Source organism: Hydra vulgaris, chromosome 07 (genome assembly GCF_038396675.1).
Source record: "Hydra vulgaris chromosome 07, alternate assembly HydraT2T_AEP".
In the NCBI taxonomy this organism is placed as follows: domain Eukaryota; kingdom Metazoa; phylum Cnidaria; class Hydrozoa; order Anthoathecata; family Hydridae; genus Hydra; species Hydra vulgaris.
In genome coordinates this window covers 39,346,020-39,366,716 of record NC_088926.1, presented here as the reverse complement: position 1 = coordinate 39,366,716, position 20,697 = coordinate 39,346,020, and the positions used below count along the sequence as shown (strand labels likewise).

General features: G+C 28.6%; 1 protein-coding gene across 1 annotated transcript in view; it reads right to left on the bottom strand.

The window, feature by feature from the left end:
- Window positions 1-486: 486 nt before the first annotated feature.
- Window positions 487-20,697, bottom strand: part of LOC136082469 (uncharacterized) — a 41,423-nt gene continuing 21,212 nt past the window's right edge. Inside the window, exon 3 of the mRNA XM_065801848.1 lies at window positions 487-3,199. Coding sequence (XP_065657920.1) covers window positions 525-3,199 — 2,675 coding nt within the window. The 3' untranslated portion in view covers window positions 487-524. The remainder of the gene's footprint in view (window positions 3,200-20,697) is intronic.

Here is a 20,697-nt window from a genome sequence, read left to right as displayed (position 1 = left end):
TTATTATTTTATTATTAAAACATTAATTAAGCATTTAAGTTTATATATATATATATATATATATATATATATATATATATATATATATATATATATATATATATATATATATATATATATATATAGATATATATATATAGATATATATACAAAGCCAAATAAAACCTTTAATCCTTTGCTTTTAGATATAGTAAGTTTAATTAACTAAATTATAAACACATATGTAAAACTAAAAACCATTTTTAACCTTTCATATACAATCAATAAAACATACAATTGAAATTAAACATTTTATGTTTATTTAATATTAGATAACTTAGTTATTCCTTCAAATTAAAATATCCGCCACTGAAATTCTAATAAAAAACAAGAATTTAATCAACATAATGTAATAAAATTAATACGGATCTCTTTTACTTTTATTTAATGAATTTAGTCTTTATATTTATATTTTATCAACAGAATAATAAAACTTATAAGCATATATGAAATAAAGCAAGCATTTATTTATTTAAACAAGTTTTTTACTGCTTATCTAATTTGTACAAACAGTTTACAATATTTTTTTTTGTTTGCATTGTATCTGGATGGTTAAAACCTAAAATTTCAGATTGCATTTCGATAACAAAATAATAAATTTCTAAAGCTTCGTTATATTTTCTCATAAGATGTAAACAGACTGCGATATTATATTTTGTTCTCATTGTATCTGGATGGTTGATACCGAAAATTTCAGTTCGTATTTTCTCAACAGAATGATAAATTTCTAAAGCTTCGTTATATTTTCCCATTTTTTCCAAACAGACTGCGATATTATTTTTTATTCCCATTGTATCTGGATGGTTGATACCTAAAAGTTCAGTTTGTATTTCATCAACACAATAATAAATTTCTAAAGCTTCGTTATATTTTCCCATAGCATTCAAACAGATTGCGATATTATGTTTTGTTATCATTGTATCTGGATGGTTGATACCTAAAGTTTCAGTTTGTATTTTATTAACAGAATAACATATTTCTAAAGCTTCGTTATATTTTCCCACATTTCTCAAACAGTTTGCGATATTATGTTTTGTTCCCATTGTATCTGGATGGTTGATACCTAAAATTTCAGTTTGTATATTCTCAACAGAATAATAAATTTCTAAAGCTTCGTTATATTTTCCCAAATTGTTCAAACAGTTTGCGATATTATGTTTTGTTCTCATTGTATCTGGATGATTGATACCTAAAATTTCAGTTCGTATTTTCTCAACAGAATAATAAATTCCTAAAGCTTCGTTATATTTTCCCATATCATTCAAACTGCATGCGATATTATGTTTTGTTCTCATTGTATCTGGATGGTTGATACCTAAAATTTCAGTTTGTATTTTCTCAACAGAATAATAAATTTCTAAAGCTTCGTTATATTTTCCCATATCATTCAAACTGTATGCGATAAAATGTTTTGTTCTCATTGTATCTAAATGGTTCATACCTAAAATTTCAGTTTGTATTTTATTAACAAAATTACAAATTTCTAAAGCTTCGTTATATTTTCCCATATTGTACAAACAGCGTGCGATATTATGTTTTGTTCTCATTGTATCTGGATGGGTGCTACCTAAAATTTCAGTTTGTATTTTCTCAACAGAATAATAAATTTCTAAAGCTTCGTTATATTTTCCCATATAAATCAAACAGTTTGCGATACTATGTCTTGATTTCATTGTATCTGGATGGTTGATACCTAAAACTTCTGTTTGTGATTTATCAAGAAGTTTAAGAAGTTTTGAAGTTCCGATAAAATTTCCCATTTTGTTTAAACATCTAGCTATACTATGTTTTGTTTCCATTGTTGAATAATGGTAAATACCTAAACTTTCAGTTTGTATCTTGTCAACAGAATTAAAAATTTCTAAAGCTTTGTTATATTCTCCCATTTCATACAAACAGTCTGCGATATTATATTCTGCATTATTTGTAAGTTCATTACTTTCTCCATAAGTTTCTGCATTAAATTTTTGAATACCTTTTAATATTTCAATTGCTTCATCAAATAAACCTTTACATGCTAATAACTTTTTAATAGAAGTTGTCTTATGATGGAAGGTTTCTGACATTAACTTTTTATTAATACGAAACATATGAAGAAAATGAAAAACAAAATGATTTCCGTAATCCACGTGATCTTTTACTTCGTTTAACTCAAATTGAAAACAATTTTTGATAAAATCAAAGTAGGTATTTGTACTTGAATTTCTACTTTGAAAACATCTACACGACAGTTGCGTCAGATCGTGCATTGAATATTTATCATTATCATAACAATTTAGTAAAGAATAACTAACTAGTAATCCAATTGTTTCATCAATTAAATGTTCTTCGCTTATTTTCATTTGATTTAAAATTTGGATAATAAATATTTTATTGATATTTTGTCCGTCGCAATGAGATAAACAGTTTAGTGTTTTAAATGGAATAATTTGAGTTTTTTCTAATTTTATTAAAACTAAATTGATTGCTTTTATTGCAGACTTTGATTCTTTTTCGGTTGGAAAGATATCAGTGTTTAATATTTCTAAGGGATTGGTTCTATATCGATCTATATACTTTTCTATCGAAATATTATGTATATTTATATATTTTATTGCCTGTGTAATTGCAAACGGATGATAACCAAGTTCTTTAATTAAGTTTTTTATGTTTTTATCGGTGTATTCTTTAATATTATTTTTTACGTAAGCAAATGCATCTTCAGTAGAAAAAACATCAATAAACATTTTATTTACTTTGTTCGACCACGTTCTCCATTGAGAGGTAATTAATGTAAATGAATTCGGTTTCGTTGAAATGTATATTTCCAAACTTTTAACACTTTCATCGTCAACATTGTCAAAAATATACAAAGTTTTTTCACTTTTATAATAGTTGTGAATTTTTTCAACAATAACCTCAATATTAAAGTAATCCCCTTTCGAATCATGAATGATAAGATTTATTATTTGACAGTGGTTTTTAACCGAAGTCTGTAACTTTCCGAATGCGGCGTCTATCCAAACAAAGTTTTTGTAGAAAGTATGATATATTTCACAATATCTTCTGGCTATCTGTGTCTTTCCAACACCCGACATTCCATATAATACTAAAGTCGACCTTTTTGTATCTTGTATAAAATAGCGATGAACTTCACTTAGTAATTTTTCACGTTGAACATCTAAGAACAAACGTTCGTTTACTTATTTGAAAACTTATTTTATTATCTCAATTAAATTTATTTTCATTGATCTATTTCAATGCTTTTGGAAATGCAATGACTTTTGTCATATTTAAGAAAATCTATATTTAAATTTATTTTATTAGCTAATATTTAAAAAATTTTAAAACGAAATTTAAAAAAAGTTATAAAATCAAATTAGCTATTTAAAATAAGGTTTCAGCTTAAACTTCATTAGAATACTAAAACAATTTTATAAATGCCGAAAAATATTTAATAAATGAAAATAATATTACGGATTTAAAAAACATAATTCTCAGTAAAACATAAATTAATTATTGTTGGTGTACAGAGTATTTATGTTAGCTTAATTTAATTTTTGTTTTTGAGCTAAAATTTATGTTTAACAATAAGCTTTTTTTTTTTTTAACAAAATTGTTATTTTTATTTTTTATTTTGTGAATTATATTGCCTTTTGATAAAACAAAGCAAATAAAAATATATTTAAAATATAATCGATATTTATGAATTATTAAAAACATATTCAAATATTACACACTGTTGATACTTTTGGGGATAGTGCCCTTCTAGTTAACACGAAAAAGCCACCTATATGGGCTGATAGTGGACACATGCAGGTATCCAGAAATAGGAGTTTTGAATTCCATCTATTACGTCCGAGAAACTAGTAAATCAAAAAAAAATTCTTTTTTCAAATCCATGCTTTATGCAAGCAGAATTCTATTGGGCCTAGAAATTCTTTTTTTGTTATCTTTTGTAGAAGGAAAAATTACTGTTACGCTTTTAAATTTTTTTTTTATTAAATCAGTGTTCTTATGGGGAAATAAAAATTAAATTTTTGTTAACCTAATTAACTTTTTTTGGTCAAATTTTTCCATTTCCTTGTATTGTCATCGAAAATGATTAAGTGTGCAAAATTTGAGCAAAATTAGTTGAGAAAAAAGCTTTCAAAAATTGATTTCAAATTTTGTGGCACACAAACATATATATATAAAAAGTAACCTTATATAAAGCATGGAAAAAAATCAATTTTGAGTTGAAAATTTCCCAATTTTTTTACTGTTTTGATTATTTACTAAACAAGCCATAAAATTAAAATGGTTTATTGGAACTTCATGAAATTTGATGGTATTGTACCTATATTGTATGGCTATCAATGTCTAAAATTTCATGCAGATATCTTGCTTGGTTATAAAGTTATAGACCAAAACGTTTTGCAAAATCATACATTTTGACAGTGTTGATACCAAAAGTTTTTAGTTTTTGTAAAAATATTTTGTCTGATTGCCCTGAATTTTTGTATGTATACTCTAAAGGCAATAGGCAACAAATTTTGCTATTAGAGATTTGGAATTAGACCATTTACAAAAAACTGTGGCCACAAAATTATTTCGAGCCCCAAAGTTTCCTTATAAAATTTGCTAATCAATTTTCAATGAAAATGACCAACTGAGGGGTCCATTTTGCATTTTTTGCTACCCTGAGCACCAATAAATATAAAAAAATATAGAGCCTATTGAAAAATATCAAAAAATTGCTACTTTTAGGTCAGTTTTTAGATTTTCATAAAATAGGCCTTTTTCGTGGACATTTTCTATGCATTAGTATAGGCTCAAAATGGAAAAGCAATAAGTAACCATGACTTTTTTTGCATGAAAAACTAAAAAATAAAATTAGATTATAAAATATAATGAAATGCATGTACACATAACACAAATTAGAGGTTTTGCCCAATAAGCTAATTTTATGGCTTCCTCTTCATGCACCTTGGGGCTTTAGTAAAGGTTCAAAGCTAAAAAAACTTTTAGATGCAATAAAACTTGAATTTTAATCAGGTAAGTCACCTGAAATAGTTGAATTAAAGAGTTGAAAAAAATATATGAGGTGAAAGCTATTAACTCAAAAATTTTATTTTCTTCTTAAATTGATAACTTAACAATTTACTCTTAATCACAATTTAGGTCTTTTTTTATGATTTAAGAAACACAAACTTTCTAATTTAATTAAACAGTTCTAAAATAAGCTGCACAATTTTAGACTTATAAAATGTGGCATTTTTGGCAGAGTATAAAACTATTAATGGTGCTTGCTGTTGTAGCCCGCAAAGCAGTTTTTAAATCTAAGAGCGTATTCTGGATGAGATGGGAGTCGTTTGTATCGTTGCCAATGATGAGAAAAGTCTTGATGAGCTGCTTCAACTACCTGTTTGCTGTAAATTCCAAGTGGTGACATGTAGCGGTTCACAAAGTCTTTGATGTGGTGAAATATCACATGGATCTTGGGCGCAACACTAGCATTCGGGATGGCAAGGTATGAGTCTTGAAATTGTTGGATTTTGTCCAAAAAGTCATCCTCAAGGTCTGATCCAAAGCAGCTTTTCACTACTGCATAAAACTTCTTGAGCGCCTCGATGAATCCAAAAACTTGGAAAGCAGACTCAGCTTCTACCAACTGTTGAAGCCTATCCACATTCCGAAGAGTTTGCGACAGCAGTTTCCTTCAAATATGCCTCCATAATAGGGGCTCAGTTTCATGTTAAGAGAAGTTGGCCAATTTTTGGCATTGGGCCATATACGTTTCATCTTCTGAAAAATGTGGTTAACAACTCCAAGCAAAAAATGCAATTCTGGTGAAGGCAAAATGTCCAGAATGAGAGTATCATTGGCTCCACTGAGGATAGGTGGATGGACAACATTGTCGGTTTGTTTTGCTTTGGCAAGAATGCTCCCTGCACTCAAGAAGCTTTTATAGCTCTCTCTGAGTGACCCAAATGTTCTCAAGGCTCCAACTTTCTCTAGATTTGTGAAATCAATGATACACCAAGAGCAAGGGTGAGAGCTTGAGTAAGCTTTAAGCCCACAGAGAATGTTGGCCAGTTTCAAGTTACAAGCAACAACGGCCTTCACTCTATCAACTTGAATGAGCGACCATTCTCAACTTGAATTTGGCGGACATTCTCATAAGTATTGAGAAGCTCTTCTGCAACTGCCACAAGCATCTGGCGCTTTACACCCGTATCTTTTGAAAGCCTGTCAGTCAAGAGACGCTTTTGAGGTGGGGACTCTTTTGTGGCTCTGTCGAAACTCCCAAACAAAACTTCAGAAATCCCTTGCCACCATCAATTCCGATTTTTATAATTTGCTCAGTTGAAATATTTCTAGATGTGCTGATTGCGCCGATAAGGCGAGTGATGTTTTTACAGTGGGCAACAGTGTGATCTGAACCAGATTCAGCTTTTGCATCAGAAGCCTTTATATTTGAGTGGGTAAAAAAAGCACTCAGTTTTCGACCAGCAGCCAGAAAATGTTTGTTGAAAATCAGCTCAACAAGATTTGTGCCTGAAGTCTGGTTTACTACTCTTGCCAATTTCATTATTCCCACATTAGATAAACCTGTGTTGAGCTGAACATTGACCATGTCTTGTGTCTTCAAAGTAGGAGAGAAGGTTTTTGGTATAGCTCCACTTGGCCCTGTAATTACAAATTGGCTTATGAAACATTTTTCCATTTAATAAATTATTAAGGAGAAAAATGCTTCTTGAACAAAAATATTTGTCGTGTGAATGTAACATTATTTGAGGTATTCATTATTAAATGAAGCACCTGGAGTCACAGGAAGAGGTGGTCCTCCAGATGGTTTTGATAGCCTTGTAGTGCCTTTTGGTGAAGCTGTTTTGCTTGCAATCACCTTCGCAGCAATCTGTTCTGCCACTTTCTCATCTTGAGCAGCTAGCCCTTTGAGATTTTCACGAAATGTGGATTGGTTACAATTGTGTGGAAAGCCGTTCCCGATGGGACTCAGACAATCGTTGCAGCGCACAGTGGGCCCTTTCTCATCAGCTCGAGAAATATTTAGCGGATGTTTCTCATTTAGCTGTAGACGCCCAATCATGCAGATGAGACAGTCGCAGTTTTCGCCACGAGTTTCCAATCTGACACGGATAGACTTGAATTCATACAGTGATGGTAGAACAACTTCTTTGCCTTCATCTAGCTTCTTCATGATTGTCCGGCTTGTATCACATATTCCTTGAGACACTCTTGCATCACCCAATTCAAAGTTGATGCCATAGATTTTTCACAAACGCTTCGCTTGGAATGAAGTTATTTGCCTGGTGTAATTTTTAAGGCAAGTTAGACAGTCAATTTTTCTGTTCTCCTCGTGACCTCTTGCATGAGTTGGTATTGTGAGAAATTGCTCAGTCTCCTGTAAATGCAACAATATTCAAATAGTTTTACCAGTCTTGAAATTTAAACGATCTCTTAGTTGTGCAAATAGAAAGAATTAAAAAAAACAGGCAAAAGTTTTTAGACTTTTAATCCAAAATATAATTGATGTTATTGACAATATATGCAATTGAAACGAATCGAAACTTTACCTGTATGCAGAAATATGGCCGGTCACAAAAGTGAGGGTGAACCTTTTATTTGGAGATTGGTCTAAAATTTAAGCAATGCTTTGTCACAAAAATAAAAATAACTTAATTTAATTTCAGAGCTTTAAAATATATTTATTAGGATTAAAATAGTTTTGATGTAAAAGCAAACTATTTTCATATCTACTCTCCCTTTAGTTTATTTACTCACTTGTCATCTTACAGTATTTTATATAGTATAGTTTGCATATGATTATAGTGCACACTCAACTTTTTTAACAATAAATATGGAATACATCTATTAAATAAATATTATTTTTAAAGTGTGCACCTTTTTCTTTGATATCATTTTTTTGTAATAAAAGTGCGCACTATACTCAATAAAATACATTACTTTTTACCACTTCCTACTTTTTCCGCTAAAAAACATTTCCATCGTAAACATTATAGACCAAAAACTTTCCTCAGATGTAATGTAAAAAAAGAACCTTACCTTGATAATTATAGTTTTGTTGAAGAAAGAAATTAATTTCAAATGCAATAAAATGCAAGTTTTGAAAACAATAACAAGTGATTTTTTTTATGGATTAACCTGTAAAATCGCTAAAACAAAAAAATAGGGAATGCCGTACATTTCTTTTTTCGGTAAAAGTTGTCTGCGTCAAAAACTACTCGTCAGATTTCAACCAAAATTATACGTATGTTCCTAAGTTTATTGCTCACATTGGGCTCAATTTTTAACTCGAAAGCTCAATTTTTACGGCCTCTGTAATGGTTTTTCTGAATGAAATTCATACAGACATAATGAAAAGAGCAAATTACTTAAAAAGTCTACTATTTTAAAATCTACTTATTTTGCTAAGCCCCCAAAATTGTGTTATGCGTACATGCGTTTCATTATATTTTACATAGATAAACTGCTCAGGGTTGCAAATACTTCAAAAATTTTCCCAAGAGTAGATCATTTTCATTGAAAACTGATTTGCCAATTTTATAAGGAAATTTTGGGGCTCAAAATGATTTTATGGCCACAGTTTTTTAGCAAATGGTCTAATTTCAAAACTCTAACAACAAAAGTTACCTATTGCCTATAGAGTATACATACAAAAGTTCAGGGCAATTAGACAAAATATTTTTACCAAAACTAAAAGCTTTTGGTACCAACACTGTCAAAATGTATGATTTTGCAAAACGTTTTGGTCTATAACTTTATAACAAAGCAAGATATCTGCATGAAATTTTATACATTGATAGCCATACTATATAGGTACAATACCATCAAATTTCATGAAGTTCCAATAAACCATTTCAATTTTATGGCTTGTTTAGTAAATAATCGAAACAGTAAAAAAGTTGGGAAATTTTTAACTCAAAATTAATTTTTTTTCTCGGACGTAATAGATGGAATTCAAAACTCCTATTTCTGGATACCTACATGTGTCCACTATCAGCCCATATAGGTGGCTTTTTCGGGTTAGCTGGAAGGGCACTATCCCCAAAAATATCAACAGTGTGCAGTCATTAAAGTATAAATTAAACATTTTAAAAATGAAACAAGTAATAAACACGATTAGAAAACTGCTTGATTTAAAAAAATGTTTTTTTTTTTTTGCTATTTATTTATTTTTTCTGTTTCTTATTTATTTCTTTACATCTTATTTTACAACTGCATGTATATTTTTGTGTATATTGTAATATTCTGTTGATAAAATAGTTATTTCTGTTTAAATTTTCAATGTTCCAAATAATTGTTTCTGTAAAAGTGTTAGATAAAGTATAAGAAATATATATATATATATATATATATATATATATATATATATATATATATATATATATTATATATATGTATATATATATATATATATATATATATACATATATTTATATATATATATATATATATATATATATATATATATATATATATATATATATATATATATATATATATATATATATATATATATATATATATATGTATATATATATATATGTATATACAGGGGCGGATCCAGAATTTTTATTGACTGTAGCAAAAAAGCTAAAAATATATTTTTTTTTGCGTTCAAAAAAAAGTCCTCGTTTTTCTCATCAGCCGACAGTACTAAAAGTCCAAGTTGTGCTGACTGTACTATATGTGCCGGCTGTACTATATGTGCCGACTGTAGTGTATGATCTACATATGCCAATTTCCTAATCTAAAAGTGCTTAACTTGCAGACAAAATGAACTAAAATTCATTGATAGAAGGTGGGGGAGGGTATCACACACCATTCGCGCCAACCTAGGATGTACAGTGGTTTATAGTAATATATAAGGTCGCCTACCACTGTTTTATTCCTCCGTACGTTTAGAGCGGTAGAACGCTGTTTTATTTACGTGACGGTAAAACCATCTTGTTAAACTGAATACTATTTAACAAAATGAAAGTTTACTTGTTCAAGTAAACTATATACATATATACTAATTTAAAACATATATACTTATAAAAACTAATGCATCGACTGAGGATAGGGGTTCGGTCAGGGTTTTAGTCATGAATAAAAGTGGTAAAAGATAATTGTCTTTTATAAATTTTAATCATGACTAAACCCCTGGCCGACCCGTTCTCCTTAGTCGATGTACTTATATTTAGTTCTTGGTGTTCCTATTACCAAATATTACACAAAACATTTTCATATAAATTTATCTATATAATTAAATCAACAAAATATTTGTGGTTGTTAAAATGTTTTGGTGTGCAAAAAAGTAGAGATTGATATTTAATAAAGAAAACGATAAATTTATTCGAAATTTGTTTATAATTTAATTTTTTTATTTAAATAAAATTTGTTTAAAAATACATAGTGCTTTATTTAATGGCTTACTTTATGAAATATCTGAAAATTAAAATAGACGTATAAAAAAGACTGAAAATTTAAATAGACTGTAACGATTTATATAAGTTTATCAAAACGTTTTATAAATATTTTTATATTTTTAATAATAAACAACATTACTTCATTACAATAAACATTTTGTCAAATAATGAAAAAAAAAAAAAAAAGGTTTTAAATTGAATAAAAAGTAGAACTAAAGTAACTTTTTCAATAAAAATTTTTTTCTTTAAATAAATAAGAAATGCTTTTAAATTCCCAAAACAGCAAACTTCAGGCATATTACAATTAATAAATTTAAGTAAATAAAAAAAACAAAGCTGTCAATAAATTAATGTCAACCTAACAAGACAAACTTAATATTGTCGTTCTTTGTTTAAAAAAACATAGTTCTTTGTTTGATTTTGGTGTAGAAAGTTTTCAGTGGCTTTTAATAAACTAATATAAGAAAGTATATTGTGATAATAACACTCAATTTCAATTAAGTAATGCAGTAAAGCATAAAAGTATTGAATATGGAAGTCAAAAAAACTTTATCTTTAATCAAATTGAAGAGTATTGTCAAAAGGAATTTTTAATCCACCTATTTCAAATGATTTTGGATATTGACCAAAGTTTAAAAAAATAAAACATTATGCAGGTCAAAATGTCAAATTTGTTTAGCAAATCATAATTTCAAAATACATGTTAATGTAAACAAGAAACTTCTTGGTTTCAAAGAACACTTAAAATATATGTTTAATGATACTTTTCTTAAATTTTTAATTCTGATTCAAGTAGTTCTGTAACAAATTTTCCTTACATGAAAAATTTGTTACAAAAGTTTTTTTCTGAATAGAGTTTTAATCAGCTAGACTATTTTATTACATGTATAATTTGTGAAATGCCTTGTGACATGTGTTGATATTTTATGCCTATATTCTAATTTTTGTCATGCATAATGCTGTACCGCAAAAATCGAAAACAAACTTTCTTTGTATATCATTTAGGTCTCTAAAGAAGCATTATGATTATTATTGAACCTAAATTATAAGCTCACACTTTTTAGTGTGTTTAATAAAATAACAAGTCGTGTTAAGGTTTCAGATAGTAAAAATTTCAGGGTAAAAGAACATTGTTAGTAGTACCGAAAAAAAAATTTTTTTCTTTTTGAGTCCATTATTTTGTATGTTTTTGGTAACGTGACAAATGTCAAACAACAAAAGAGTTCTATCTGTAGTTAATCAAGACTTTTTTATTTAATGTTAGAGTTAGATTTTTATCACATTTAATTGCCTTTGCTTATCTATTTGACCCTCTTACTGATTCTAAAGTTAAACGAATTTGATCACTTAAAAATTAGGAACTTATTTGTTTACATGATTTCACAACATTTGCAAAAGAAATTTAAAACCATCAAAGTTATAACTTGTCTTACAAGTTATCATAACATCTAAAACGCTTTTTGAAAGAGAATTTATATCATTGGTTTTCCAAAAACAGCAACTTCCTGATACAATAACATTTTTGTAACATACACCTTGTCACAGAGAATAATACTTCCTAGTAGAAATTTTCAAATTAAAAAAGAAAAAGAAAGTTCCTTGCATTTTCAGAATAAACTAAAAATCCATCTTAGAGAAAAATTGTGCAAAATTTTATCTTAGTTTAACTTTATTGATGTTTTGATGCCAATCTTGAGTATGTCAAACAATCTGAAGGAGAAAAACATTTGTATAAACGAGGATTTCTGTTTTGAAACAACGCAAATCAGGAATTGTTTGTGGTAGATAATAAAAATCAAACGAGGGGTTGGTAAGTTTGCATACATTTCTTATGATAAATTAATAATTGGCGATTGGGTTGCAAAGAAAAGCAAAAATTCATCATATTTGTCATAAATTAAAGGAATTTTATTTTTACTATTATTAAATTTAAATTAAACTGTTTTAAAAATGAAGAAAAATTTCATAAATAAATTTTGGGATGAAAATGACATTCTCGGTCATAATGACATTGACTCAAATTATTTTAATCACAAAATGTTAGAAGTTGTACTTTTTACATATTAAGTAAGGGGTCGTTAATAAAGTATGTACGACAAAAATTTTGAAATTTGACCATCCCTCTTCCCCCTGTTGGCATGCGTGCTTTTAAGTACCCACCCCCCTTTAAAAGTACGTACGTTTTGCAATAAAAAAGTTTATTGAAGAAAAAAAAAAATTGGAGAATATACCTACTTGTATAAAGATACTTTATACGATCCCAAAGGCCTTTGTTTGCGGCACATGGTCCCAACTTGAAAAATGTCTTGAAATATTAACAAGTATTAATTCTAATAGCATTAATTCCATATTGATGTGTGTGCTTGGCCGAGAGATTAATGTTATAAACCTGAATAGCGGGACCGGAGTTTGATTCCCTGGTACGCCATATTGTACTATCTTTTGTTTTAATGACGGATCAAATAAAAATAAACTATACTTAAGACGAACGTTTTTTTTCCGGCGCCCCTCTTTAGAAATTCCGTAAAAAACGAGTCTTAATCAATAATATTATTAACCCTAACCCTAACCCTAACCCTTACCCATAAACTAAAACCAATAACGAGGGTGGGTTACCCATACCCCTTATTTGGAGGGAGAGAATGGGAAGAAGAAAAGCAGCAAGTTTTGTGCCCTTTTGCTAATTTAAGGAGGTTTTTGTTTTATCAAAACCTAGCGGTAAAATTTGGATAATTTTGAGAGCCTGATGAGAAGTTTTTTTTTTTTTGAAGGAGAAAGGTGGGGGGGAAGGGGTGGTATCCAAACCATAAGCCACGGCACTGCTATAACCTGTTCTTGTCGATTCATAAAATACGTTGCCTGAAATACGTCTTATTCAGGGCCAGTATATTAGAGGTGGCAAGTGTGCATGGGCACCTGCATCATTTTTTGAGGTTTTAGATAGGACACTTTCACACATTGTGCAATCTCCACACTTAAGTATATTTATACCTATGCTAAATGAGGAGACCTTGCGAAGAATGGGATGGCAGAGGCCTGAAAAAAAAAATGCCCTAAAACACTTGACAACCCCCTCCCCCTGCCCATACGTGTGGGCACTAATGCTCAGTGGGTAAAAAGTGACATTTTATAGCCAAAACCCCTAAAACAAAAATTTTATTAACTTTTTTAATTAGAAACAGTTTATTACATTGAAAAACACAATCTGCGGAAAAAATAACATTTGTTTTGAAAAAATTTTAAATTTTATTATATAATTACGCAAATTATTTAAAAACTTCGATTTTTTCCATTTATAAAAAATTTCGTTAAATCACCCAACAAATTGACAACAAGGATATTATTTAAATTTATACTTTAAGTAGAGTATTCTGTTGTTGGTTCACGCAATAATTCAATGACACCAGATAGTAGACTTTTTTTGTTATCTTTTTTCAAAATGTGCAAATTAAAGGATCAGATGCACATAAAAGACGGTGAAAAAAGTCTGAAATGTTTTTTTTCCGATAGCATTTTCTTGTAAAATTTTCACGTTAGATCTTAAAAACCTTATTGGTATTTACTTAAGCCTCTTAAAAAAACATACCTAATGGAAGAGTAAATAATTCAATAATTTCATAGCCATGAATCAAAATCCTATAAAATGTTTGCGTCATACGATATCAAGGGTACAGGTCTGCATTTAGCGAAGCAGTTTCCCAACAGAATGTTTTAAATTTTGATGAGCTAATGTCATAATCACATGACATTGTGGCCAGAATAATATGAATCCCTTTCATAAGATTTGCATCTATGTTCATTATATTAGCTGAGACATCGTATTGCTAAAAAAATTGCCTAGCTGTGTTACAATCGTTTAATGAACATGCCCCACCAACTCTTGGTTGGTCTATGACGAGACCCATCCTTTTTCGAAATTCAAATTGAACTTGAATCTTTCTCAGTTTAACTTTACTTTTTTTTTTTCAGTTATAGACTCCACTTCATAATTGGTATCTTGTAAGAGATATGGAGCATACAAAACCTTATCCAAGCATGCAAAGTTGAAACACCATGCCTGATATTGCCATCTAAAATGTTATTTTTTTTAACTATAAAAGATAGATTGTTTATTTTGGTTAGAGATGCACCGCACACTAAACAGCATTGGTTAGAGTTGGTAGCTGTGGAAAGAATAGTTTGAATTTTTTCATCTATCATTGTTATATTTACAATATGTTGTACTACAACTTCTTTCATTGTGCCGTCCTCCGATAACACACATACATTGTACATTGGATAACACACATACATTGTGCATTTGAAAATGTTATACTTTTAATCGAAGCCATAGTTGACTCATATTTTGCAAGAACTGCTACTTTTAATTCTTCTATATATTTACATTTGAGAGGCCTACAGTAACTAGTTGACGATAATATCGGATTTCTCCTGTTTTTTCTCATCTTTGAAAAGAATATAATTCTAGAGGAACAAAGCAAGTTATGAAAAGCTATTAGTCAGTGTTAAGTTCACTCGTATCATCTGACTGTTGTTTATAAACAGATTTCCCTGTTACACCATTAAAACCAGCTTTGTATATTACAATTAGTCTAGAACAGGCGAACTTAACACAACACTCTAAGTTGAACGCAGTCTTAATGCAGTATGAAAAAGAAGATCTTGTAAATGTACCTCTGCAGCGTAGTGACTGACCTGAATGTTTTGAGGGTAGCATTTATTTTTAGCCTTTTTTTCTATATGATATGGTGGGTATAGAGAGTTAAATTGAAGAGCATTATTTTTTAAATGCTGATAAGTTTCTTTAGATAAATTAGCATCTAAGACTAATGCTAAAGACTGATCTGACATAAGTGATCCTGTCGATAATTCTATGCTGCATATTTTTTAAACAACTTTTGCTTCTATAAATCTTTTATCTTTTTTCAAACTTTTACTTGCTGCATATAAAAGTTCGTTTGAATTGTATATATCAAAAAGCTCGGAAACTATGCCATCTTTCGTTCGCACAGACGCATCTTCAAACAAAACTGAAGGGCGTCCACCTTAAATTATAACAATAACTTAACAATAATTTAACTATCATATTAACAAAAGAAATAAATTGTATAAACTTTAATAAATTTTATTTATAGTTAAAGTAAGTATACCACAGATTTTCGTTTCAAGTTTTTGTTTTTTCCAGTCAAATATAATTTCGTCTAACCAAATTTTGTTTCGTTTTTTAAAAACTACACCTGTTCTATTTGACTTTTTCCACTATTTTTTTGGCTTGGTAAATGAATTTTGAAATAAATGGCCAACTATCACTAGATTCTTCAAAATTGCTTTCGAAAACAAAACAAAAAATTTTCGCATGTATTTCATCATTTTGCAGCAAATTATTTTCCATTAATTCATAATTCATAAGATATCTTCTATCCATTTTCATATGACCGTCTATCAATTTAATAACTTTCGAATACGAATAGTTTTATTGTTTTCGAAAATTTTAAATAAGTTATAAATAAATAATATTGGTAAATTCATAATTTCGTATTTTCTTTAGTTTTTATTATTTTAAAATAATAGCATAAAAAATGACAAATAATAGTTTCAATGTGATCTAAATGTTTATTGAGCGAATACTATGCAGTGACTAGAAATCAAAAACTTAATTTTTTTTTTTTTTTTAAACTTAAGTCTATAAAAAAAATTATTATGAATTCAAACCGCAGTTTTTTTGTTTTAATTCCTCTTAAATTTATTATTATCGATAAAAAACCCAATAACGAGAAACGTGTACGTAGTTATTTAAATTTAAAAGTGTATTCGTTTAGGCAGCTATAGGCAGCCAGTTTTTGAACCACAAGATGAGTACCGCAGTGGTGTTTAATGATGTAAAACTTTAATTGGTTGATACAGGTTGATCCGTTGGTTTTAGATGGTATGTTTGAAAGTTTTTTTTCATTTTTTCACTCAAAATGAACGATGTTTTCTTTGTTAAAAATATTTATATAAAGTGCAAAAAAAACAACTTTTTTAATTTATTTAAATATTAACATAATAATATATAAGTTATTAATATGATAAAAAATAAATTTAAAGTTCTTTAAAATAAAAAATAAAAGTTTTAAAAAAATGTAAAAAAAGATTTTTTTTTTATTTAAAGTTTTTAAGGCGATATTTAAATAACAAATATGATATTTAATCGCAACAATATTTTCTAATAAATTATAATTTCTGGCTAAATAATATGTTATACAATTCTTGCCATTTTTTAAATTTGAAAATTTGAAAATTTTTTTGCATGGATTTGCCACAACTGTGTAATGTAACCACATTAATTTGACCACACTGTCTAATGTACACACTTTGTAATGTAGTAAAATTTTTAACTTTACAATCAAAAACTAAATTTAAATTTATCGACAGATTTTAAATTTCGTAGAAAAATATTGTAAATTATAAAATTTGTGACCATGCAAAGGAAAATTTGCATCGTCCTTCGGGCGCTCATGCATGTGTGTGCATAAAGCAATACTATACCCTCTACTCCCTATATCATACGTCTTTTTATGCTGGCAAACAAGGATCTTTAGTCAGAATTTAAACTTTTTTATTGATTAGCTGGTTAATTGTGATAAATTATAAATTAGAAGTACGTACTTTTAAATTGAAACCCTCCCCCCTCCCTCCCCATACGCTTTCGTACGCTTTTTGAAGACCTTTCCCCTCCCCTTCCCCCGATAAGCGTACATACTTAATGGACGACCCCTAAATATTTCTCCGATTCTGAATGTTCGCATCATCTTAAACAAAATAAAAACACTTTTTCAATTTAAAATATCAATATTCGAAGTTTAAATAGAAACATTGAAATTTTAAAAATATTATTAAATGAACTTAAACAAGATTTTAAAATTGTATGCCTTCCAGAGACTTGGTGTAAAAGTGGTGAAACAAATTATAAATTTGAACTAGTTAATTACACATCAATTATGTGAATTTAATGCAGGTGGGGGCGTTAGTATTTTTATCCACAATTCACTTAATTAAATTTTAAGTAACGAACTCTGTTTTGATGAAACAGGTTGTGAATCATTATGTATTGAATTATTAAATAAAACTGAAGAAAACATAATTATAAATTGTATTTATTGACCACCATCTGCTTATAGAAAAAAGTTTAAAGCTCATTTTAAAACATTTCTAAGCAAAATTAAAAATTCCAGAAAACATATTTATTTGGTCGGTGATTTTAACATCAACCTAATCAACTATGCTTCTAATAATAATGCTAAGAATTTTATAAATACTCTTTTAGAAATAAACTTTATCCTAAATGTCTTCTACCCTACTTGATAACATCATAACTAACAGTTTTTGTAATAGTTCTCTTTACACAGGTATCCCTAACAGACTGATTTATTTTACAACCCTGACAGACTGATTTATAGGATCATTTTCCCACATTCTTAGCTACCAATAACATTTTAAATAACAATATTGCCACAAAATCCATAATATTTCGGCGACAGATCAATGAAAATTCTTTAAAGCATTTTAAAAGCTGTTTAAAAAATAATGTTGATTGAAATTTAATTTTGCAATTAACTTATTTTTAGGTCAATTTTGCATGCCATATGAAGTAGCGGTTCCAGAAAAAGAAATAATCATAAATACCAAATCACTTCAAAGTCTCTGGATGTCAAAAGGCTTACTAAAATCTTCAAATAAGAAAGAAAATTAATTATATAAAGTATCTTAAAAAAAACCTTACAAAAATGAAATAACTTATAAAAATTGCAAAAATATAATCGAAAAAACAAAACGATATTCAAAAAAAACCTATTATGCTCATTTATTACAAAAAACCAACGGAAAAAGTATGGAATGTCATTAAGGATTTAATTGGAAAAAAATAATTAGAAAAAAAAAAACACTCTGCCAAAAAATCATTTAATTTATGGAAAATTAGTTTATGATAAATCTATTATAACTGAAGAACTAAACGACTACTTTGTTATTATTACTAACAAGGCCGATGTGCGGAGAAACAAGTTAAGCGCATTGAACTACCAGGGACGTGATGGGGATCGAACTAGGAACCACTCGCTTATGAAGCGAGCGCTTTACCACTACACCACTACTGCATGTTAGATTGTTGATTTTTATTTAATTTTTATTTTTAAAAGTTAAAAAAATTAAAAAACTTTCTAATCAAATATCTACTGTGTTTGATAAAATTAAAGACCGCGGACCTTGGCTGAGGAAATTAAACACCGCGGACATTATCTGTGCCTTCGTCTTGCTCCAGCCATTAGTTTCGATATATGTATATGCAATATAAACATTCCTTAACGGTGAAATAAGTACAAAACACTACAACATTGTTTTCTTTATATAGAAGTAAGATCTTGTGCTTAGAAGATCGTAGAAAGAAGCTAAAAAACTGATCATGTAAAACACCACAAAATTTAAGTACTATAGATAACTACGTGAAATAAAGTGCTTATTTGATATAAGTGTAAAAGATGTGCAGCAAAAATTTTTATCAAGCAAACAAATCACTAAAGAGGAAAGAAAGGTCTATATAAATTTTTTGAATGATCAATGAGGAGAACGTAAAGCTGTAATGGGTGGAATAGACAATAATACTTATTTACTACTTGCAGAAAGCAAAGGGAGATTGAATCTAAAAAAAAGAGGGTGACTACTTTAAATAGTAAAATATTAGCTTCTGAATATATAAGCGATTTAACTGTAAATCAGGTTAGCAGTGAAGAATCACAATACGAAGAGGATAACCAAGATTAAGAATATCAAAAGGAAAGAAAACCTAGATCTTATAACAGAAAACCAGATTTTGTTGAAGTTATGCTACCTAGGAAAATTTTAAAGGCTACTGCTGTTACAGCAAAGAGATATGGTTTTCAGAGTTTAGCACATACAGCTACAGCTGGTGGAAACCTAAGTTTCCACCAGCTGATTGTTTATTTATAAAGTACTTTTGTTCTAGTTCTGTTCAAATGGCTTTTTCATTTTCTCATTTGTCATTATTTAGCATGCAGCACTTGCAGTTTCTGGGATAGTCTTAAATAGATAATTTGTTCAAAAAAATTCAAATTTTCTGGGAAACTTTAAAGCTACATATAAATTTGAACAACCTTAACAGGTTTGAATGGAGCAAGCAAAAAGGAACATTTTAAGAAGAAAAGATAGAGATTTGTATATTTCTTTTTTCTAAATTATAAAAAAATCATATTAACAAATTTAAATTACATTTTTTCGAAGGCTTTTAAAACCAAAATTTATCTAGAATGTTCCTTGTTCGCAGACAGTTTTCCACTTGGCTTGACTACAAGCATTTAGCAGAGCTTGTTCTGTTTGGCATTTGACATTTCATTTGCAACAATTTGATATAATTATTGCAGAAGAAATAGCAACTGTTCATCAAGTTGCTGAGTTTACTGGGCTATTTCATGCAAGATAGTTTCTGAAAGCACCATTAGCAGCCTCTTCTCCTTGCTTAGATTTATGTGCAATCAGGGACATGATCAAGAATGGATCATTTAATAAAAAAATTTAAACTGCAGCAATTAAAAGTTTTAAAAATAATTTGTGGTTTCTTACAAAACAAAATGTTGTACTTGCTATATGCGATGAAACGTTAGACAATAACACACGAAAAAATTGCCAAAAAATTATTTTTATACCCTAAACCTTCAAGATTAACATTGGAATAATTTTTCAGGATATCGAGTCCTAAAAAATTCATAGAAAAGTTAACTGTAGTAAATGATTGTACTGAGAGAGGAGTAAAGTTTATCCGAGACTTTACACACTTGTGCCAGGATGAGGAATTAAAGCAATGTTTGATGCTTTCAATTTCAATTCACAGACAAAAATTTTCAGTCAATACTAAAGACAAGTTGTCAAAAATTATTTAACATGTGTTATATAATTATTACATTGTTTATGTGATTGTTAAATTGTAAAAAGTTAATCTAATTTCATTAATTTATGTCAAGTCATAAATTTAAGTTAATTAAGTTAATTGATAAAAAAAATTATTTTTAAAACATGATTTTAAAATAAAAATTTAAAAAAATTGCAATTTTCATTTATAAATGTGCTAAAAAAAAGCTTTCTAAACTCACATATGTGCATAACTATGCATAACACAATAAGAAAACTATCCATAGTTGTACATTTCTTCTGCTGTCGATAGCTAGCTATTAAGTTTAATATTACGTAA